Raw genomic sequence first — 24,164 nt, 5'->3', positions numbered from 1 at the left:
TTGCTTCTTTACTTTTTCGTTCTGTTGGGATCTGAAGATTTGCTTAAACCTGAAACCATTTCAATCCATGAAGTCAGAGGGCAGCATAAGAAAGAAGAAACGGTGAGATTTCTCTTTTGGGCTGGTCCAAAAAGCATTTTATGGGCAATCTCAGGCAACTTGGCTCATTTCCTTTCTTCCTTTAAAATATTTTTCAGGAGACTAATGAGTTGTAATAATGGGAAAGCTCCAATGATTTTATCCCTCGCTCTTTAATTTTTGTCCTCAAAAAGTACTTCCTAATAGCTTATTGTTTCTGAAAAACACATTATGGTAGATGTTATGAATACAGATGCATTTATTGTGGTTGTAAATGAAGACTGGCCAAGAAAAAAGGAAGAGAAGATGGCAAATAAGCTCTTTAATCAACAGAACTCATATCTTCTCAGTTGACTAAATGATCTGTTTTATTTCTCATCCCTGTAACTTGAAATTGGAAGATTTATGTCTAAAACCAGCCAATAATATTTTTCATTCTAAATACAGTCAAAGTACAGTACCATGTGCATTCTGTCTTAATCTCATGACTCTGTGTTAATCTCATGAGGCTGTGTGATTCTTTAAAAATTGCTTCAATTTCTAAGTTTTTTGAAGCAGCTTCATAACTCAAAACCGAGTCTAAATTGAAATAAGTAACCTTAGGAAGGACTTCTCAGATTTTTCTGCTGCTTCTAAGAATTGTTACAGATACTACTGTATGCAATGTTGAAAATTCATTTAATTGAGTCTGTCATCTGCACCTCTATAACTGTCTGGTTTGGTTCTGCAACCCAACAAGACAGACAGAGACTTCAGAGGATAATCAGAACTGCAGAAAAAATAATTTCTGCCAACTTGCCTTCTATTGAGGACCTGTACACTGCCCAAGTCAAAAAGAGGGCCGTAAAAATATTTACATACCTCTCGCAACCTGGACATAAATTGTTTCAACTCCTACCCTCAAAACGATGCTATGGAGTACTGCACACCAAGACAACTAGACATAAGAACAGTTTTTCCCCAAACACCATCACTCTGCTAAATAAATAATTTCCTCACCACTGTCAAGCTATTCACTAAGGCTGCATTACTATTACTATTACTATTAATCTTCTCATCGTTCCTATCACCCATCGCCTCCCACTTAAGACTGCATGACTGTAACTTTGTTGCTTGTATCCTTACAATTTATATTGATATTGATTGTTTCCTGATTGCTTATTTGTACCCTATCATTAAGTGTTGTGCCTTATGATTCTTGACAAATGTATCGTGTCTTTTTATGTACACTGAGAGCATATTCACCAGACAAATTTTGTGTGTCCAATCACCCTTGGCCAATAAAGAATTCTATTCTATTCTATTTGTATATGAACTCTGACAATGACTTGAAAACCAGACCATTAATTTTATAACTTCATTTGTCTCTGTGGTTATTGAAGTTGATAGTCGGAAAATTGGCATGGATAATTTCTAGTTTTGTTTGTACCCTGGTATATAAATCCCTTGTCTAGTTCAAAGTAAGTGCAAAGATCAGTCAGTTCAACTAGTGAAATACATAGCTTGATGCTGCTTTCTTAAACTTCAGAAACATCAAAGCAGTTAATTGGAACCCAGAACATGGGTTCTATGGTAGGCCAAAGAGACAAAGACATAAACAACAGGTGACAATTTAATTGTGTATTTCTATATTTATACATCCAAAGACACAGAATATTCCAGAGCTACTGGAAATAATACTGAGAGTAATTAGTATGGATGGTCCCAGAGGGAGAAATCCTTTAGTAAATCCAACCTTAACTCTATTTGTTTATAACAGCAGCAGGATAGAGCTGAAAAACAAGGCATCAGATCACTACTCTACGCTTGAAGAAAAAAACAGTTTCCAACTGGATATAGGAATGATGTGTCCACCAAAAACTGCTTTGGGCTTTGTTCATTCGGCTTCCTTAATGTGGTTATTCACAAGTACTAATTGCCTTGGGTTAAAAGGAATGTCAGAATGTCCTCTCCAAACAGCTCCTAACAGGATGAGCAACTCTGGAGACGATCTTGGGTCAAACTTAACTTTTGAATGATGCATGATTGGAATGCTTTGAAATCTTTTGACAATGAAGGAATGAGTGACAAGTTAACATTAGGAAAAAAATAGCCATCTGTTTGATTGTTTTAAAAATAGGAAGCAAGAGCTAGGAATGTTACTGTTTTGTTCTATTTTTTAAAAAATTATACCTCACCATGCCAGTCCACTTTTGCTATCTCTGCTAAGTAATCATGGTCAGCAAGCTGCAACCCTAACTCACCCAAGCATGTCACTAGTGAGGGGCTATTTCCCAGGAACAACCATATATTCCATATATGCTGGATAAATTAGAAGAGTTGGTCTCTTTTTACATATAGCACTTAGCAATTAGACTTATATATTGCTTCATAGTGCTTTTACAGCCCTCTCTAAGCAGTTTAGAATCAGCCTATTGCCCCCAACAATCTGGGTCCTCATTTTACCGACCTTGGAAGGATCGAAGGCTGAGTCAACTTTGAGCCTTTGAGATTCGATCTGCCAAATTGCAGGCAATTTGACCAAGCTAGTACCCTTTTTTTTTTTTTATAATTCAAATGTTTTATTTTCATTTTTTCATTTTCATTTCTTACAGTCACATATATACTGTGCATGATTGGGGCCATATAACATTAGGCAATAAACACAGCCATCCTTGTACTCCCCAAAATACAAAACCATTATACCACTTCAACCCTCCATACACCCTTTCTTACTCCCCCCTCCAACTTTCCTTTCTCCCCTCCAACATTCCCCTCTCCTACTTCCCCTCCCCCTCTGTCACTCCTTTCTCCCCCTTCCTTCCATCTCACCCTCCTTCCGATCCTCTCTCCCACCCTCTCTACCCCTCCCTCTTCTTTCCCTCTGCTCCTCGCTTCGGTGTATTTCTACTAGCTATCGATATATTCAGCTTCTTATTTTTATACTAAAATTAAAAAAAGCAACAGTATACAAGTGCAATCATGTTACTTTAAAATCTAGCACATACTATATTTCCCCCCTCCCCCTCCCCCCTATGAGCCCACCTCCTTTCCCCCCTCCCGACTTCCCAGAGCCCGTACACGGTATAACTTTTTATCAAACACAGTCTAAAATGTATTAAAACCAGGAAAGTTGGGGAAATAATAATAATAATAATAAAAAAAAGGTGGAAAAGAAAAAAGAAAGAGAAGAAAAAAAGTCAGTAAAATCTCTGCGTTGAGCTCAGCTTCTTACCATTACACAAACTTTAAACAGTTTACATTGTTCCTAATCTTAATTGTTTGATTACCTGCAGGATTTCCCCAGAAGTTATTTGTTAATTCAGCTTTTGCCTGTACTCTTCTCTAGCTAGGGGCCTTATCTCTTTATCTAAGTATCTGTCTGTTTCTAAACCCTTAATTTTGTCCCCTTTGTGCCGCCTTCCTCTATAACACAATTTAAATACATTTCAAATTTTTCTTTTGGTATCCTCTTCCAACTCTTTTCGTTTTAACCCTTGTTTCTGTGTGTGTGTGTGTGTGTGTGTGTGTATATGTATGTATGTATGTATGTATGTATGTATGTATATATATATGTATATATATATGTATGTATGTATGTATATATATATATATATATATATATGTGTTTTTATTTGTGCTGATAAATAAATAAAGGAAGACTAGTATAGATCTATTTCAAGCTATTTAGCTCTCATCAGCTAGCTATATATATCAGCTATATATATATATATACTTAAAGTCACAACCCCTGGTATGCCCAAGTATGGGAGGAAGGTCACACTTCCACTGTCTGTCATTAGGCTCGTCACAAGAGTCCATCCAGACAGAAACCCAATATTTTTTACTGTTGCCTTTTTTGTTACATTTGTTATATTTATGCTGATAAATAATTTTTTCGATCTGCCAGTCAAAGTTGATCCCCGGTCTTCCCACCAGACGATTAAAAGCCTCTGAGAAAATCTGCTTCAAGTTCTCCTGTTCGTTTTCACGCAGCCCCCTGACTCTTAATGCAAGCTCCATCTGTTTGTAGTGTATCATAACTATTTGTTTTTCTGCATTTTCGACTTTTTGTTGCATCACTTCAATTTTGGATGTCAAGTTAGTGTTGGCTTCCTCAAGAACCTCTAGTTTATCTTCCATTCCAGCAACATATTCTGTCAATACAGTTACAAGACCCACCATATCATCCTTTGTTTTGGCAATCCTAGAATCAAGCTTATCACATAAGTCTGCATTAAGTTTCTTTATCTCCTCTCTAAATTCTCTAAGAGTCTCAAAAAAAATTCTTTTGTTAGTAAATCTCCAGTAGGGGGCGTGGAGGGTGAAAGTTGCAGCTTTGTGCCAAGTGCGTGAGGTGTATTCCTAAAAGGACGTCTCCCCGACTTTGATTTTTGTGCCATTATTTCTTTTCTTCAAACAATTATTCAACAATTATTCAAACTCTTCTGGCCCGTTGTGTAGCTTGCGAGAGAAGAAAGTATTAGGTCCCCCCTTTATTTGTTCTTAGAAGTTTTCCAAAAGGTTTCAGAAAAGAGCATTGTAACAAAGCAAGTTTCAAAAGATTAGCATTGTTATGAAACAGTTCATATTCATCTCTGTTTAGAATGTCTCTATATTAACAAGGAGGCTTTTACAGCTTTTAAAAGTTGATAAGAAAAAAATTCTTGGTAGGTCTTCAGAGAAACAAAACTAATTAGTCAGAGAATGCCATCTGGCTGTTCCTTTGATCTTTCTCTCTGTCTGACAGTTAAGAATGTGGCATCCGCCTTTTTAGGAGCTTATTTTTTATTTTTTTTAGAAACCCGATGCACGAAGAAAGCTCTTTCTTTTTTAAAGGAAAAAAAAAGGGGGGGGGACAGATAAAGTTCTCAGGTACGGACTCTGCTTGTATTAATCTCAAATAGATATATCAAAAATTGTCCTAAGCGGGGGTTCCTTACTTTGTGCCGTAGTGGTTACGGCAGAAGTTCCTGGCTTGGAGGTGTGATTCAGCCTTCAGTAGGCCCCCCTTCCGTTCGCAGCAAAGAAAAAAGCTGCAAACTTCAAAGAAAAGCTCTTGCCAGCTGGATCTCTCTCTCATCTTCTTTGCCTGAAGAATGAGTTTATCTACCAGGTATTTAGGCAGATAACGCAGCCAGAAACCCGGGGGCAGCTCGTTAGGCCACCGCCATCAGCAAGGTCCCGCCCCGGAAGTCCAAGCTAGTACCCTTTGAAGGAGCTGTCTCTTGGAGAATATCTATGTTGTCTCTAAGGAAGAACATCAACATAATGGCATTTAATCAATATCAATCAATAAGTCAATGAAAGCAGCTACCATCCCTGTTATCTTTATAATAAGATTCGATGATCTACCTCTGAACCAGCTATACAGGGGACTGGAAGCGTGGGAAAGGTATTGTAGAGGTTCTCCATGGTTGATCCCAGTCAGTGTTGGTGGGGTAGGAAAGATTAAACCTGAGATTCCTGGTCTGTGGCGTCTCTTAGGGTTCAATTATTTTCCTTCTTCTTTTAAGCTTCTGTATGAAACTGCTAAATATACTCACCTGGAAGAAGCCAAGTGATGCTCTCAAGATTCTGTCACAGTGCCTGAAAGTTGTTATGAGCCTGGATGGGGAGCAAACGGGCTTAAACTCAACTTTAGCAAGATTTAAGGGGCTGTGGGCTCATGGATCATTGGATTTTGTGATTTACCAACTTGGGCTCCAGAGGGAATTATACTTTTCTTCCTTAAATGGTATTGGTACATAATCTGAGCTCTTTTCTGCACTCACAACTCCTACTTGAGAGGCAGTTGACAGCCTGATCAGGAAAACTTTTGCACATATTTGTCATTTCACCAAATGCACCCCTTCTTGGACAAAATCTGGACCTTTCTCATGATTAATCCTCTAGTCACTTTATACATACATTAGCCCTTGTGCCTACCCTTGGAGAGTTAAAACTAGTCCAGAATGCCTTAGGTTGCCTATATAATTATAACAGCCTATGTTACCATAGGCTTTCAGGTGCAACTTAAGATTCCAACCATTATATATAAAACCTTACCTGGCAGAAGGCTGGATATGTGTGGACCGTCTTTCTCCAATTGTGTGTGCCCATCCTATAGGTTTGGGTTCTGAGAATGCCAACTTCTGAAACCCGGGTGGAGGAGTATCTTCTCTCTTGCTGTTTTTTTGGGGGGGGGGAAATCAGGAACAGCCGATTTGTTGGTGGAAAAGTAAGTAATTTGTGCTATAGCCATAGAATCAAAGGGCTTTATAATAAGTACCGTAGAGAAGCAAAGAAAGAAACAAGATTTCCCTGGGTCAAAGATAGAGACCCCATGTGATCATAAATTCATCATGCCTTTTAAATGCCCGAGGATGGGGAAATTCAGGAAATTGTTTTAAGAGTGCATGACATGTTTGCAATGGCGGCCAACTATATTTATAGAAATCTTTTTGAATGAAAATTTTTTAAAAAATGCAATTAGTTTTCGTTTTGAAACAACAATATAGTAGGTACACATTTTGGAGTGAAATTTTCCATTTTTTAGTCAGTGAGTTACATTCAGATGATAAGGGCTCCTAGTTCTCAGCAGTTCAGCATTTTGGGGAGCCTCAATCCCAATAATGCAATACACGGAGAAGAGTCAGGAAGCCTGGTGGGGAGATAATTCTCTGTCAATGATCTTGAAAATTACCTTTTTCAGCAACAAGAAAGATGCAAAATGTACTCGGGAGTGAATAATTATTGCAAAAGGCAGCTGTTTCTGTAAAGAAACTTGCCCTTTCTAGCCCAGCTGCAATAACCTTGCAGTCAACGCCGAAGTGAGCCTGACTGAGGCCATTTTGGAGGCTTTAGGGTTGCCACAAGGAAGAAGAAGAGCCGGTGTTCTACTTGAAACACTGATTCTTGCTTTGTGAATTTGAGGAAAAGTGTACCTGGTAAGATATATTCCCTCACCTCACAAGAGACTGGCAAGTGACTCAAGCATTCAGCTGCTAGTTGTAGAAGTCTGTTCAGCCAAACTGAAATAAACACAGAAGTGACTTGCAGGTTATAAAATTGCCCAGCAACAGCATGGGTGAAATAAGGCAGCACACCACTGTAAAAAATAACGTCCATACAGAATAAAGTGGTGGGTTTTGTTTGTGCATCCTTATTGAATCATTATTCATTGTTCGTTGATGTGGCTGTGTCTTTTCATGATATTTTCTCAATAAATCTTATACAGCATGACTGTATGAAAGCAAAATGTAAATCATACAAATATAATGCAGGAGTGCACTACTGCTACCTCTACTTTTAATTATTTCCTCCTCCACATTATTTTTTGGAGTTCTTGAAAGATTGTTGGCTAACCCTGCTGTAGTTATGGCAGCCTCTAGCGGCCAAAGAAGCAACTGAATTCAAAACTCTACAAATTCTTTTTAAGGCTTCTGAACATTCATCTGTGTACAGTTCAGTGGTGGGATTCAATTTTTTTTACTACCGGTTCTGTGGGCGTGGCAGGGGAAGGTTCCTGCAAAATCCTCATTTCCTCCCGATCAGCTGGGACTTGGCAGGCAGAGAATAGATGGGGGCGGGGGCAGTCAGGTCTTATTTACCGGTTCTCCAAACTACTCAAAATTTCTGCTACCGGTTCTCCAGAACTGGTCAGATACCTGCTGAATACCACCCAGTTATAGTAGGTGAACAGGAGTGTGTCTCACAAGCATACAACACTCATATGCCGTCATCATAACATCCAAAAGCATCTGCTTATGAACAAATATACAGAGTTCTGTATATACTAATTGAAGGTAATATGTGAAATGTACATTCAAATACTGCAGCAGTGTCCTAAAGGAACTTTTTCAAAAGGCAACTGGACTTTGCTTTTTTTTAAGACATTTCACTTCTCATTCAAGAAGCTTCTTCAATTCTAATGAAGAAGCTTCTTGGATGAGAAACGAAACATCTTCAATAACAAAGTCCAGTTGCCTTTTGAAAAAGCACCTCTGAGACAACCATGACATGGAAGACTGGGAATCTCCATAGGCATTTAATGAAGCAGTGTTTCTCAATCTCAGAGCCTTTAAGATATGTGGACTTCAACTCCCAGAATTCCCCAGTGTGGGGAAACACTGCACTACTCTGATACAACCCCTTAGCATTCTATGCCTAGGGTTGAAGAAATCTCCACAGTACCTTTTGCTTTACCTCTGAAAACTTACAAGTAGTCCTCAACTTATGACCACATTTCCACCCCAAAATTGTGTTGCTAAGCGAGACACTTATTAAGTGAATTGTTGCCATTTTATGACCTTTCTTGCCACAGTTGTTAAGTGAATCACTGGTTGTTATGTAGTAACATGGTTAAGTAATCTGACGCCCCATTGACTTTGCTCGTCATAAGGCCGCAAAAGATGATCATCTGAACCTGGGACACTGCAATCGTCATAAATATGAGTCAGTTGCCAAGAATCTGAATTTTGAACAACTGACCGTGGGAATGCTACAAAGGTTGTAAAGTGTGAAAAATGGTTATAAGTCACTTTTTTCAGGGTCGTCGTAACTTCCAATGGTCACTAAATGCACTACTGTAAATATAGAACCTGTATTAGGAAACTAGGATTTGGTTTGGGCATTGGAAAAGCAGTAGTATTACCCGAATGAATTTATGTAGAGAATGAATGAATAAATGTTTTTTAAAATTTAACATGTGGCATATTTTCAGTACTGTTTTGATACCCAGTTTCTGAATTATGAATTAATAGAAAATCACAAACACAAAGTCCATTTGCACATTTATTAACTGAGTGTAATTCAATTTTCAAAAATGAAATATAAAACAGCTCTGCCCATCAACATTTGTACAACTTTAATAGAGCAAAAAATTACAAAGTAAGTTTTGTATATGTTTGTGTATTTAGCATACATGAATATATGCATACGCATTCATATAAAAATAATATAGCAATAGCACTTAGACTTATATACCACTTCATAATGCTTTTACAGTTCTCTCTAAGTGGTTTACAGAGTCAGCATATTTCCCCCAACAATCCGGGTCCTCATTTTACCGACCTCAGAAGGATAGAAAGGCTGATTCAATCTTGAGCCAGTGAGAATCAAACTACCGGCAATCAACAGAATTAGTCTGCAATAATACATTTTAACCACTGCATCAGTATGGATCTTTAGAACTACAAGTGTAGATCCAAGGTTTATTGACTTTGACTTTATTGTGTCCTAAAATCTATGCATAGAGTTCTCAGCATTTAACCAAGAACCCAAGAAAGCACTATGCCGATAAAACAATGGCTTCACCATTTTTTCAAATTATTGAAATCACAAAGAAAGAATTGTTCCATGGCTCCCATTGCTGCATTTTTTTCATTAATCTCTATGCCTCTCAAATTGTTTCTGATGTTCACAGAAGAATATAATAATTCTGATGTGGTGGGAGAAAAACCATGCTTGATGAGAGACTGCCTGGATCAATGTGGCTCACATCTCAGAGAGGGTGATTTGGACACAAAAAGGAATTGTGTGTTGTTGTACCTTTCCGGACAACCAACTTTTGTGCAAAAAGGTAACAACATGATCCTTCAAATAGGTCTTAGAAAAGACAAGGTCTCATTAAAGTTTAACAGCATTTTACAAATTTGTGTTCCATTTTTAGCCTTAAATAAAGATGTATGTATGTATGTATGTATGTATGTATGTATGTACGGACATACTACTTAAATCTCCCAAAGTTTATTGCAATTCTTAGAGTGACAGATTTTATGTTAATAAAACAAACTGATAAAGGGTGTTCATGTCCTCACAGCAGTATTTTATAAAATGGAGGCACATATATCAGAAACACCCAAAAATGTTTCTAAGTTAGTAATTTTCGATAGAGACTGTTATCGATTGTACTGGTGCCAGTAACTCTTTGGCTTGTTCTGCTGCCCAGAGGATTATCCGAAGTAAGGCTGCAGAGTTCAGAGTCCTTCCTGCAACATAATAAATTGCTCAACTGACGCTGACATTCAGAGGAAGCGTAATAATAGATCAAAGGGTCAATACAACAGCTTACACTGCTAATGCAGACAGAGAGGAGATAGGCAAAATATATATTACCTGTGTAATTGCTGTAAGCAAAATGTGCATAATGAACTAGCAAGAGAAGATTTGTTGGGCCAAAACATATAATAAAAATGGACAAAACAGCCACAGACAACAATAAAGCTCGTCCTCTTTTACCCGATTTTATAGCGATGTTTGAAGAGCTAAGGCACCAGATGATACAGACGTAGCAAACGGTGCAAACAATTAATGGCACAAAAAAGAAAAAAGAAAAGAAAATAGTGAAAAAAATGCGGTAATAGGCTTGGAGGTCACTTTCATTTAGTACATCATGACAAGTTGTTATGTTTAGAGGAAGTATGTTCCTTGTTTGCTCAGTGATAAACAAAGGAACGACTGCAGCAATAGATACGAGCCAGATGGCAACACAAACTACGGAGGCACGCCTTAGGGTGCGCCAGGAGAGAGATTGCATTGGATACACCACAGCCAAGAAACGATCGATGCTGATCACTGTCATCAGCAGAATGGAGCAGTACATGTTGCAGTAAAATGTTGCAGTGACAAAGCGGCACATTGCAGGTCCAAAAGGCCAATCGTTTCCAGAAAAATGATAGACAATCCTAAAAGGAAGCACACACGCAAAAAGGACGTCCGCAAAAGCCAAATTGAGCATGTACACTACAGCTGGCTTCTTCACCTTCATTTTTAGCAAAAACAGAAAGATTGCCGTGATGTTCAGAGGAAGACTCAGGGATGCAACTAGAGTATAGACTCCTGGAACGAAATAGGTCAGCCATCCACTACGTAGGTAGTCTTCCACGCCTTCCCGTAGAACATATTTTGGAAGAGGCCGTGTTCTGCTGTGACTGATAGATCCTGACCCAATTTCCGAATCGTTTTCAGCATCGTTATCCAAAACTGGAATTTGTTCATATTTTTCTTTCTGTACTCCCATGGGAAAGGTTCTTAGAATAGACTCTGTGTCATTCCTGAAAGAAGCGCCTAAAAAGAAAAAAAAAATATTATGGTATTAGGTAATTACATATCAATCTTTTAGAGTTGAAAAATGTATTTAATTTTGTTATCAATATAGCGTAATGATACGACTCATATATTATATACGATCAGCTTAGTGCCATCGTAAGCAAAACATTTCCAGCAAGATATCATTACAGTACTGTATTTTCTACCTTTTTTACACTTTTAGTTTATATGTGTGTAATAGTCATATATTTTTATTGTAGCTGAATATTAATTAGATAATATATCAGATTGTTAAAATAAAAATCTCAATTTAAATAGAAAGAAATCCTATTTATTTATTATTTCCATTTGTACGGCAGTCCTCTTGTGTGCCATTATGAGGGCTTTAAAAGAATCATTGCAGATGGTGATTGATTGATTAGATTTCTACCTTTCCTTTCGTTGCTCAAGGCAATGAATTGCAATCCCATTTCTTCCTACAGTAACTATCCCGTCCCAATAATTTCCTACCCTTCATCCATGGAATCTTTGGCTAAATATTGGCTACTTTTCAGATCATAAACATTTATGTGGGGGGGAGGTGAAAACTATCAGGACAAAGCTATCAAGGTTATTTCTCCTTGCTCAATTTAAAACAGAAGAAAACTGCTAATCAAAATTACTTTTATAAGGAAGTGAGAAATCTCAGGAGTCATGAATAGGATCGGATGTCTTGTGTGGAACATATTATGAAGTGAATTGGATAAACTGTCTAAAGAAGCATATTGGTGGGATTTGAAGCTGTGCAAACACCATTCATAGAGAAATCTAAGCAAAAATCCCCTACCCCATTTTTAAATAAGGTACTAATGAGCTGACAGTCATTATCTCCTTCAGATCTATTATTCTTTCCTTCTAGATGAGGAAAATTGTTGTCAGATTTTATCATAAATGCATGCATCTAGTAAGGAGTATGTGCTCTAAAAAAGCAAAACCCACAAACACTATTTTTTTTCACCTTTTTAAAAAACTGATTTGGGATCTTTTGTTACTAATTGCAGTCACTTTGACTAAGTGTAAAAGAAAAAAGGAAAAAGTCTTCTATCACTTTTGGCAGAAATATTAACAATTATTATATAATAAGATATAATAATACATAACAATATAATAAGATTTCATATAGGAAGTACAGTATTTTCTTTAGAATAGAATAGAATAGAACAGAATAGAATAACAGAGTTGGATGGGACCTTGGAGGTTTTCTAGTCCAACCCCCTGCTTAGGCAGGAAACACTATACCAGTCATGGCTAACCTTTTTGTCGAGGTGTGCCAAAAATGTGGAGAGCGTGGGGGGGGGGTTGCCATGCCCACAGCCATAATGCAATGTGTTCTCCCCCACGCATATGGGCAACCCCCCCCCGTGCATGCACACAGGCTTCACTAAAACCGCTGGACTTCCGGGAGGCACATTGGGCCATTTTTCGCCCTCCCCAGGCTTCAGGGAAATCTCTTGATGCCTCTGAAGGGCAAAAAACAGCGCAACACGCAATCTAGAAGTTTGGGAACGGACTTCCGGGTTGCCCGTTGGGCCGTTTTTCTCCCTCCCAAGGCTTCAGGAGGCTTCCCTGAAGCCTCCAGAGGGCGAAAAACAGCCAAATGAGCAAACCAGAAGTCTGTTCCTGAACTTCTGGTTTGCGTGTTGGGTTGTTTTTCGCCCTCCAGGGACTTCAGGGAAGCCTCCGGAGGGCAAAAAATGGCTGAAAATCAAGGTCGAAAATAAGCTTGCCAGGATGCATATGCGCGCTGGAGCTGACGGGGCAATGCCTCGCGTGCCTCAGAAATGGCTCTCCGTATCACCTGTGGCACGAGTGCCATAGGTTTGCCATCACAGACCATACCATTCCAGACAAATCGTTGTCCAGTATCTTCTTTAAAACTTCCAATATTGGAGCAATCACAATTTCTGGAGGCAAGTTGTTCTACTGATTGTTCTAATCATCAGTAAATTTCTCCATTGCTTTGTTTCCACCCATTACTTCTTGTCCTGCCCTCAGGTGCTTGACTCCCCATTTCTTTGTGGCAACCCCTGAAATATCAGAACACTTTATCGTGTCACTCCTAGTCCTTCTTTTCATCAGATTAGACATACCCAGTTCCTGCAATCGTTCGTTATGTTTTAGGCTCCAGTCCCCCAATCATCTTTGTTACTCTTGTCTGCACTTTTTCTAGTCTCAATATCTTTTTTACATCACGGCAGCCAAAACTGGATGCAGTATTCCAAATGTGGCCATTACCAAGTCATTCTTTATGACATTAAAATTTAGAGTATCAACTGTGGAATGAAAATTCTAGAAATATACAAGTACCTAAAAAATAATGATGATGATGATTGTGTTGAGGTAGTTTTTATGCCATTGCAATTTCTATTACATTACTGTTTTATGCTGATTATCATTATCATAAAGGTATGTTATATGCTGTTTAGACTCATATTGCTATATAAGACCGTGAAAAAAATAAACAAAAAAGTAATCCCATCCTTAAACAGGATCTGCATGTTTATTAACCTAGCACTTTTCAAACCACTAAACAGCCACAAAAAGCAAGTTTGGTCTTAAAAAGTGCCATTGATGTTACCAGTTGCATGAATCCTCACCAGACTCCAAGCACTGTTTTACCATACTTCTGGATTCAGGAGGTGCACTGTATTTTGGTCGATTGGCGTTAATACTGATATTTGCTTATATGAATGTGGGGCCGCTGGAGGGGTTGTGTAGTGGTCTTTTTGTTTTATTTTAGATTTTTTTAAACATCTTTTTGATGGTATGTAAATATGGTTTATCTCTATATATCTACTTAATGGTCAAATGGTCTAAATGTTAAGCTTTCAGGAGCATTTTTGGATTTGCCTTAAGTGTAATAGTTTCCCATTTGAAATTATGGTTGAATCTGTCTCTTTGTTGTGAAATTAAGGAGTTTTTGTCAAGTCTTTTTACTGCTGTGTGTTCTTAGTGGTCTTGCATGCACTCTGCTAGTCTGCCTGCTGGTGGCTGCTTCAGTTCTTGAACTATAAACTGTGGATGAGCCTTTTTTTTTTCTTGGATTACTAGATCTTATTGGTTTGTTTAAATTGGTTTGGAGAACATTTGTGTGCTATAGTGATGCTGTGTAGTTGTAGCATTGCCATAATGGTATGTTACATGCTGCTTAGATTCGTATTGCTTCAAACAGTAGAAGACCATGAAAAAAATATTTCTGATAAGTTTTTGATACATGAGAACGTTATCTTCTCCCTATGTTATATTGGATGTGCTGTAGTGAGTTGTATTGTACTGGGTTGTGTGCACTTTTTCATAAAGTTGCATGGGTATCAGTGGTGGGTTTCCATTTTTTTTTACTACAAGTTTGCTTGTGTGCACACTTGTGCTTGCATGACGCTTCTGCGCATGGGCAGAAGGGTCCAGGTGGGTGGGCAGAGACTCATGCCGCTGCCACTACCGGTTTGCCCGATCTGGGCCAAACCAGGAGTAACCCACCTCTAATGGGTATCCATTTTGTTGGAAGATGTTGTATAAGTGGTCTCTTTCTTCTTTCTGGCATACTGACTTGCTGAAGTGTGTTTATGTTTATCTGAATAAAGTTCTTATATAGCTCCTCATGGGAAGTTGTGCTGTTATTTTGGTACTCGAAAACACAATGTTTCCAATTGGGTTTCTAGTTTGCCGTCATTTCCTCCACTGTTGCTGATATCCTGTTGTTATTTCCTTATTTTGTAAATCTTATTCCTTTGAGTAACATTAAAAATACAACACAATTATTAAAAATCACAATGATAATTACAGGGAACTAAGGTTATTCCCACTACTTGTTCCATTGCCTTTTGGGTAGTATCCTGTTTATACAACAGGACAGAAGTGGTGTTTTTCTTTTTTTTTCTTTTCCACCCGCTTTGTATATGTAACTCCATCTTGTTTGTGCGCATTTCAAAATCTGGATCCCCAGTTAGAGAGTTTCCTATCTTTCTACGTACTGCCATACGTTCTTGAAGGAAAATGGGTGAGATGGGGGTTGTTTGTTATGATTGAAAACATTTTCTAGTCTATTTTTCTATTCAGAAATAGAAATAACTAACTTCCTAGTGGCATATCACAGTAACTTGCTTATTTAAAGGAATTGAGGGAGGAGAGAGTTATGACATTTGCTGAACTGGAATCTGCCTGAGATTGTTATTCTATGCTCTACAATCTGGCTTTAAGGAATACAATTCTTGTTCTATTGACATTGCTCAGTCTTTTTTTTTCCTTGAGATTAAATATATCCCATTCTTTCAGTCTCTCTTATACAATAAATTTTCCAGTCCACTGAAGTCAGCTGACTAGGTACAGGAGGGAGCTTTAACTCGTCCTCTTTAAATCCTGGTTTCAGATGATTTGTTACAGCAGATTACGCTATAACACACACATGGTAGCACAAATATAAAAATTTATTTTGTTAAAGAAATCATATGCTTTTATACAAAACATAAAAAAACTTGTTAAACTAAATAATGCTTTTTTCCTGCTAAAAAAAAACCCCTAATTCAGCTAACATTTAAAAGTGGCTTTTCTTTCACAACATATATTATTTTGCTTTCTGTCTGCTTATCTCCCATCAGTTCAATGAGATTCAAGAAAATGGAAAGTTCCATAGTATTTCACCACTCGATAATTCAATAGTTTTGAAACAAACTCAAAATATAAGAAAAGTCATGTTAGATTATACCAAATATCCAATCTAGCCTTTGCTCAATATCAACTGTTAATAATGAATCAAATTGACGATTCTGCCTTTGTGACTTGAACATCTAGAGTAAGTCTTCTGAATGCCCTATTGCCACAGGAGTTTATGGGACGTGTCCCAGTTTTCTTTTCAATGGTAATCCTCATTCTTCAGAATATAATTCCCCTGAAGGTTGAATTGCCCAACGTTTGCATTTTGTAAGCCTATGAAGACCATCCCATTCTGATGTGCTTTTAACCTGGATGGTTCCGGGTGACCATAAATTACTGTTTGATGTTTAAGTAAGTTTTTGGAGTTGGTATTTCTAGGAGAGTATATCTTGCCTAGATAACAATTGAGGCAATTTGTAAATATTATAAATAAACAAACCACATGCCTGTTAAGAGCCGAGGTGGCGCAGTGGTTAAATGCAGCACTGCAGGCTACTGCTAGATCAGCAGTTCAGCGGTTCAAATCTCACCGGCTCAGGGTTGACTCAGCCTTCCATCCTTCCGAGGTGGGTAAAATGAGGACCCGGATTGTTGGGGGCAATATGCTGACTCTCTGTAAACCGCTTAGAGAGGGCTGAAAGCCCTATGAAGCGGTATATAAGTCTACTGCTATTGCTATTGCTATTGTTTCAAGCCTACTAATCATGTGTAAGAGCATCAACATTCCCTTATCACATCCCCAATACTAGGAATACAATTAACAACTGAAATAATACATTTCCATGGTTATTAATGATGAATAACTGTATACTTCAACAATGTGTCTAATTCTTATTTAAAATATTTAAATTAATTATTACTACTACTCTTTGATAATTCCAGTTTAATAATATGTTTAAGTTAACTTTCTTTTGTTGGCCCCAAGTTCTAATGTTACACAGAGGAAGAAAACACCAAAACTGATTTTATAGACCTATAGAACTGAAGTCACATTCATAGTGAGGATCAAATTCAATAAAGTACTTTGCTTTGCAGGAGAGCCATGCAAAATCACTCTCTCAAGCAGCTTACTCTAAACCAATGGTTCCCAACGAGGGGCCCAAGTCCCACAGAGAGGCAATTTGATTTTTAATGGGGGCAATTTGAACCTTGTTTAAACCAAGTTTCAGGCTCTCTCCGCATGAATAGAGTTCACTTTGGGAGTAAATTAAGAATTATATGTCATAGGGAGGGAGCATCAGGATTTTAGAGATGCTTTGGGGGAGGGGTATGGCCAAAAAAAGGTTGGGAACCACTGCTCTAAACTCTCATTCTGCAAACGAATTGGATTGTAAACTCCCTTCTTGCCCAAGTGTTTGTGCTGCCAAAGAAAATGGGAGTTGTAGTCCAACGCATCCAGGAAGTGTTGGGAAGGAAAAGCTGCTTGGAAAAAATCGAACTGAAGAAGAAATGAGGAACAGCCGCAGTAAAGGCAATTCTAAAGAAGTTGAGAGGAAGCCACAACAAAGCCACAATTTAAAACACCGCTCCTCAAAACAGACTTCCAAGTTTCTGTCGTAAGCAGCCTCTGTGGGATAGATTTAAAAAAAAAACACCACATCGAAATGTCAGTGGTAATTCTAAACCACCCAACGTACATAATAAGTGCTTCATGAGTTTATTAAATCACGCAAGCGAGCGAAGGCGGAGTAGAAAATCCAGCCTTTTGCTTGCCAGGCAAAGTTCAAAGCACCAGTTGAGGTACAAGCCTGGACGGCTTCGCCTTTTGTCAATCCCGAGGTTTTTCCTAGCAAAGGGCGTTCATTTTAAGAAAGGGGGGGGGGTGCTGGTCTTTGACCGTAATAAAGATTTACTTACTTACTTACTTACTTACTTACTTACTTACTTACTTACTTACTTACTTACTAAAGGGGGGGGGGATTATTTATTGCTCCTTGGGGACACCGGCAACGAGAACTCAGCGCAGGGTCCCCGTTCGTGCTGGAAAATATGGCTGAACTGCCCCCGCCGCGACCACCCTAAAACTCACGCTTCCCGTCTGGCAGGAACGCCTTACCATTTCCCGCGGGGGAGAAGCCGTGCAAGGGAAGCGCCAGCACCGCGATCCAGCCCAGGGCGACCAGGACGAGCGGCGGCCCCATGGCCACCTTCGCCGGTGAGGAGCGAGGGAACAGCGGCGCGCAGCGAGGCTCCTTCTGCCTTGCGGGGAAGGGAACGGGAAAGGAAGCGCGCCGCCTTGTGAGGCCGAGGGAGGTCCCCCTAAAACCCCCGCCCCAAAACGGAGTGGGAGGCTGGATACATGCTGCTCCTCTTCCCTCTCCCGCGTCCCGCTCAAGGAGAGAGTTGAGCGGGGGAAGACAGCATTAGATTTGGTAATTGCAAGACAGTGAAGACATAATGTGCTAATTTTTGTTTTGTTTTGGCAGGACTTTTGGCAGGGTGATGATACTTGGATCTAAAAAGTTTGGCATAATAGAAAAGGGCCTTGCCTGTTGCCAACAGAAATAAAACTAAATGGACAAACCTGATAATGTTTGGGAGTGGGTGGGAATATTTCGCAATAGGAAAGCAACCATTGCTTTCCTCCCTCAGTGCTATCCCGTGACTCCTCTCACGTTAATACAGTGGAAGTCCAACAACTACACTTGTCATGTGTGAAGCAAAAAATATTCTTTATGTATGATGTTTATGTTAAGTTCAGTGGGGTTCCTCTTGCAATTGGTCTAGCTGTTAGGCCAATTTGAACACTTAATAGAATCTGTTTAAGCCAAGAGAGGCAAAGATTTAAGACTGGTACTACATGTTGCCTTCTGTGACATTTAGTGCTTCTATTGATGAAACAGATTAAATAATTGTACTTGGACATATATTCCATGCACATTTCCTTTACCAAATTATTTAAAATGCTACAATGCCTTCATTGGGGATTTTTTTTGTCTCTGGAAGTGACATTAGCTCAATCTCTCTCAACATTATACAAATCCCTCGAGATCTGGCTGTGTTGTCAGGCCTGGGGTCTCAGCAGAGGTGGGTTCCTGCCAGTTCTAACCTCTTCTATAGAAGAGGTTCCACAAATCTACCGTGCCGTTTAGAACCGGTTCCAACTCCCTCCCCCCTGCCCGTCCGCACCACACTTTACCCACCCACCGCTCAATGATTGACTGGCTCATCAATCGGCCTGCCCACTTCTAAGAGTCCTATCTAAACCTTAAAGTCTTAAAGCTGTCAAGTTTGAACATCCCTGGGTTTTTTTTTCTAAAGGGTTAAGGGTGCAAGGGTCTTGTAACTTGACAGCTTTAAGACTTACATGCTTCAAATGCCAGAGTTTCTGAGCTAACATTTTGGTTGCTAAGCAAGAGCATTGTTAAGTGAGTTTCACCACATTTTACAAGTTGGCCATGCCCATCCAGTCACATGACTGCCAAGCCACTCCCACTCAGTCACATGGCTGGTAAGCCACTCCCACCCGGACACAGACCGGCAAGCCACTCCCACAAAGCAGGCCACACCTACAGAAGAGGTTCTAAAAAATTTTGAAACCCACTACTGGGTCCCAGGGACATTTTGCAATGGTTCCCTTATTGGGGTTAATATCATCTCTCCTGTTTGTGTGCTTATATATAATTTTTAAAATTGTACTTGTTCTTAAAGCATTTATTCTTTTTTAATTTAGTGTTCTACACCACCCAGTCACTTTCATGGGAGATGGACAGCTAAACAAATATAAGTAAATAAAATAATAAATATAAGTGTGTATAATTAAAATGTAACTGGCTCTTTCATTCCTAAATTTCAGCAATATTTCAACCGATTTGCTGTAGATTTGCCAACATTCCGATCAGTGGTGGGTTTCAATTTTTTTTAGAACCTATTCTGTAGGTGTAGCCTGTTTTGTGGGAGTGGCTTGGTTATCATGTGACCAGGTGGGAGTAGCTTGGCAGTCATGTGACTGGGTGGGAGTGGCCAAGTCGATGTCACTGAATTCTTTGCCCCAAAGAATGAACTACAAAAAGAAGATATAAAAAAAGGAAATTTATTATTTTGTACACTTACTGCTTAAATAAGATTAAAATAAGTACAAAAAACAATAAAACAGCTACTTACAGGGGAAATATGGCTGTCCTTGCCGGTCTTCAACATTACTGACCATCTTACACACACCTTCCAGCTCCTCTGCCTCTTCCCTCTTCCTGGATTCACATCTTTAAAACTCACAGGCTGTATTACATGCACACACTTCCAGCCCCTCTGCCTCTTCCCTCTTCCTGGATTCACTCAGACGTTTTTAAAAGAGTGGAAGAGTGTGTGAGTGTGCACAAGCTGTGAGTTTTCAAAACGTCTGAGTGAATCCAGGAAGAGGGAAGAGGCAGAAGGGCTGGAAGCGTGTGTTCCTATAGTATCTTCTAGCCCCTCTGCCTCTTCCCTCTTTCTGGATTCACTCAGACATTTTTTAAAACCCACAGCCTGTGTACATGCACATACTCTTCTAGCAGCCCCTCTGCCTCTTCCCTCTTCCCCAACATCCTCCCTCCCTACCCCAGCCACTCACCAGTTCTTTCTTCTTCTGGTTCTTCATCTGAGAACTTTTCGGCAGCATGGTGAGGATGGGTGGGGCAAGTGAAAGAGCCAACGGGTACAGGAAGGCATGCTAAACTTCACCATCCGGTATGGCTGTACCGCAGAGGTGGGTTCCTACCAGTTCGCACCTATTCGGTAGAACCGGTTTGTCAAATCTACCGAACCGGTTAGAAGAGGTTCCACCAGTGGACCCGGAAATCAGGCCACACCTACAGAAGAGGTTCCAAAAATTTTTGAAACCCACCACTGGTCCTTGGATATGATTATTCTACACTATCATGCTCATATTTATAAAACTCAGTGCCTCTGTGAAAGGTAAGGATGACTACTGCATTTGTGGTGCAATCAGAACATTGCATGTGTTGAAGTTGTTTTAACGCAAACCAAAGATGCCTTTTAAAAAACAAGTTTACATCATATTCTTATGCTTGCCAGTGCTGTGTGTGAGGTAATTTAAGGTGGTTCTGACAAGTGTTGTCGGCATCTTCATATCTGGTCACATGGGCGGCAAGCCACTCCCATCCGGTCACATAGGCGGCAAGCCACTCCCACAAAGGAGGCCACACCCACAGAGTAGGTTCGAACAATTTTTGAAACCCACCACTGCTGTACCAGTCTGTACTGATTGAAACCCACCCGATTCCCATGGATCGTTAATAATGAATGTAAAATAGCTTTTAAATTTTAGGATCATGTGTAATCAAACTCTTTGGTTTCCCAGTGGTCAACTTGATATCTCTGAAAACCTACAAATGATGTCAGAACAAAAGGCTTGTTATCTTCTCTCTTTATTGTTCTCAGAAATGGAGTTAATGCATATGGTGTCTGAACTCTGGGGCTTTCCTTTACTGGATCCAAAATAAAACCACCAAATAATCATACAGATAGTCCTCAGACCATTTGTTCAATGACTGCTTAAAGTTATGATGGCACTGAAAAAATGACCAGTCACCACATTTATGATCACTAAAGCACTCCTGAGTTACCTGATTAAAATCCAGGCACTTGGCAATTGGCCTGCATTTATGACCAATGCAGCAATCTTAAGACACATTTTCCTGCATTATGCAAATTGCCTCCATTTCACTTCCTGCCACCACCTGTCCCGCCCTCCATGTCTACCTTTTGGTTTCCTTGCGCAGCATGGCCAAGATGAAATAGATGTATTCCACCGCTAACAACCTGCTGCTGTCTCCAACTCACCTTCATTTTCTTCACCTTGTCTTTTCTGTTAGGCTCACCAATGCTGGTGGTGGGGAGGGTTGGTGGTGATCATGCATGCATGACCCATGCCTGAGAGCAAGCTGAGACTGTTGCAAGGGGGTAGGCTTGCCAGGAGCCTGGTGGCCGAGAAGGCAGGCACGAGCCCAGCAGAGGGGAGATGAGACAAGGAAAGCAATGAAGTCAGCTGGAGGTAGTGGCAGTGAGGGAGGTGGTGAAGGGAAAATACAGCAACCATTTCATCTTAGCCATGTAGTTCAGAATGGCCAAAAGCCATAGATGATGGGGAGATGGGAGCTGAAGCAGAGGCATAAAGCAGGAGAAGTATGAGGTTCTAATATATCTACCATATTTTTTAGAGTATAAGACACCCCCCCCCCAAAAGAGCGTGGAAATCTTATACATCGAATACAGCCATTTTTGGCCTCCTGAAGCCACGTCCCTGCACTCCATTTTTGTGAAACATGGGTGAAAAACGGGCCGTTTTTCTCCTTCTCCCACCTTCCAGAAGCACTCAGCAGGCTTCAGAAGGGCTAAGGAAAGGGGAAAATGCTCTCATTTTGGTGAAAAATGGGCCATTTTTGGTAGAGGTTATACAAAGGTTACAGAAAGGCCGTGAGCAGCAAACTGCCATGCGCCTTAGTAACTGATTACCTCAACTATCTATGAGCTCATCTAATTATTAGAACCAGGCACTACCAGGGAGTTACGTGAGATTCTACCCTGGCTGCGATGGTCTTAGAGATTGACAAGGAGAATAAGCCAATAAGATGCTGTTGCTACCTATGCTCTTGCTTTGCTTGTTGAAACTGTATAAAAGCCAAATAAACTCTGTGAAGGCAGACAGACAGTTTGAACACCTGCTGTGATGGATTTTTGAGACCTACAGTTTTTCACCAAAACGGGGGTGTTGTTGCCTTTCCCCACATCCCAGAAGCACTCTGCAGGCTTCAGCAGGGCTGGGGGAGGGGAGAAATGCCCCCGTTTTGGTGAAAAACGGGGGCATTTTTGCCTTACCCGTCCTGCTGAAGCATGCAGAGTGCTCCTGGGGGCCAGGGAGGACAAAAACTTTTTTTTTCTTACTTACCTCTTTGAAATCTTGGTATGCCTTATACACCGGTGCGTCTTATAGTCCAAAAAGCACAGTAAATCTTTATATGTATATCTATATCTGAATCAAAGAAAGTTGGAACTCATTTTTTTTATTTTCCGTTTTCAGCACATTTACTTTTATTATTTTTATCCTTTTTCTTTTTTAATTTTCTATCACTGTTTACCTTTTAACTTAGCATCTTTTTTAAAAAAAAATCAATAAAGTTACAGTTACGGAAAATCTGGGTTACTGCCTTGATTTTGTAGTCAACCCATGTTCCATCAAAGCCACTGCAAAATTTAAAAGGAATAGTCCATTGTTGGAAATGGAGTGAGAAACTCTTTGATCTGGGCCTGCATAAGCAGGCTCAGCAGTATTACTTCATAGTGGCTAAGTTCTCCCAACTAGATATAAAAGAACTACACTTGTTGAAAGAAAATTAAAAATTAAGTAGATTACGATTTATTGCATTTTATTTGTGAATTTTGTTTTCTTACAAAAAAGACAGGCACAATTTATTTAAAATACCTCAAATACACTGCAAAAAACAGATCACTATTCCAATTACTTCTTTACACTTAAATTAAAAGGCTGTGTATAGATTTTATTGAGGCAGTAGTGCATTTTTAATAGGAATGAATTGCAAAATATATATTTTATACAGTAAATGTTAAATTTATTATTACTTATAAAACTTTGAATTGTACAATAATTCATTTTACAATTGACAGGCTTCTGGAAAAATAGCACTTAAGAAATATTTGCCAAAGCTATTCTTTAGAGACTCATATTAGAAATTATTTTTCCTATGAATAATAAGGAAAACTGTACTTGATACTGATTTACACATATATAATTTTACTGAGGTAAGATTTCTATATATGCTGTTAAAATGTCCATATTTTTAAAATCAGACATACAGTGTTTGGATGTCACTTGATCTTATGTTTTTAAATTGAGTACCAACACCACAGAAATCAGGAAGTGTTTTAAGCTGATTCGTAGTTTCTTATTTTATTATTACATTATCAAATGATGAAAAAGGCACACAAGTAATTTCTTCTGGGCTGCCTTGAAGAAAGATCTGTTGTATAATAGATTGAAATATTTAAGCTACAGCCAAACTGGGACTTGATTGAAACAATATGTAGTGGATCATTTTCCGTAGAATTTCTTGTTCAGCAGAAAAATCAGGAGGTTTACATTCACTTTAGCTTTCTCAAACATTTTCATTACAGAAACACCTTCATATTGCATTTGAAGCAAGTCCTGCAGCAAGGCAGAAAAATTAAAGAATTTTAAAATTGAAATCAGAATTAGCAATGCTTATAAATTAAACATGAAGACAAACAAAATATGAAAACAGCCATCCCTAGCATTTTTCCTAATGCTAGATCAGGGCTGTCAAACTCCCAGCCTGCGCACAGATTAGTGAAGGGGAAAAAAGTCCCAATATGTCACATGATGCCACCGTGATGATGTGAGTTTGACACCC

General features: G+C 39.2%; 2 protein-coding genes across 5 annotated transcripts in view; both read right to left on the bottom strand.

Moving 5' to 3' along the window:
• Positions 1-9,279: 9,279 nt before the first annotated feature.
• On the bottom strand, positions 9,280-18,079 carry LOC116506389 (proteinase-activated receptor 1-like). The gene is made up of 2 exons (XM_032214113.1): positions 17,834-18,079; positions 9,280-11,106 (listed from the first exon to the last, which is right to left on the bottom strand). Exons 1-2 carry the CDS (start codon positions 17,916-17,918, stop codon positions 9,911-9,913), a joined length of 1,281 nt encoding a protein of 426 aa, XP_032070004.1. The 5' UTR covers positions 17,919-18,079; the 3' UTR covers positions 9,280-9,910.
• Positions 18,080-23,124: 5,045 nt separating this feature from the next.
• The window catches only part of IQGAP2 (IQ motif containing GTPase activating protein 2), a 137,057-nt gene continuing 136,017 nt past the window's right edge, over positions 23,125-24,164 (bottom strand). For all 4 annotated transcript variants that reach the window (XM_032214429.1, XM_032214426.1, XM_032214428.1 and 1 more), the window contains one exon: positions 23,125-23,938. In XM_032214429.1, coding sequence (XP_032070320.1) covers positions 23,825-23,938 — 114 coding nt within the window. In that variant the 3' untranslated portion in view covers positions 23,125-23,824. The remainder of the gene's footprint in view (positions 23,939-24,164) is intronic.

The sequence above is a fragment of the Thamnophis elegans genome, chromosome 3 (genome assembly GCF_009769535.1).
Source record: "Thamnophis elegans isolate rThaEle1 chromosome 3, rThaEle1.pri, whole genome shotgun sequence".
Taxonomy (NCBI): domain Eukaryota; kingdom Metazoa; phylum Chordata; class Lepidosauria; order Squamata; family Colubridae; genus Thamnophis; species Thamnophis elegans.
This window is presented reverse-complemented; position numbering and strand designations above follow the sequence as displayed.

Excerpts from the sequence above, each read along its gene's own strand:
- LOC116506389 (XM_032214113.1), bottom strand. The coding sequence starts at position 17,918 with ATGGGGCCGCCGCTCGTCCTGGTCGCCCTGGGCTGGATCGCGGTGCTG. Across the intron at positions 11,107-17,833 it reads CTTCTCCCCCGCGGGAAATG|GCGCTTCTTTCAGGAATGAC; the intron begins GTAAGGCGTTCC and ends TTTTCTTTTTAG.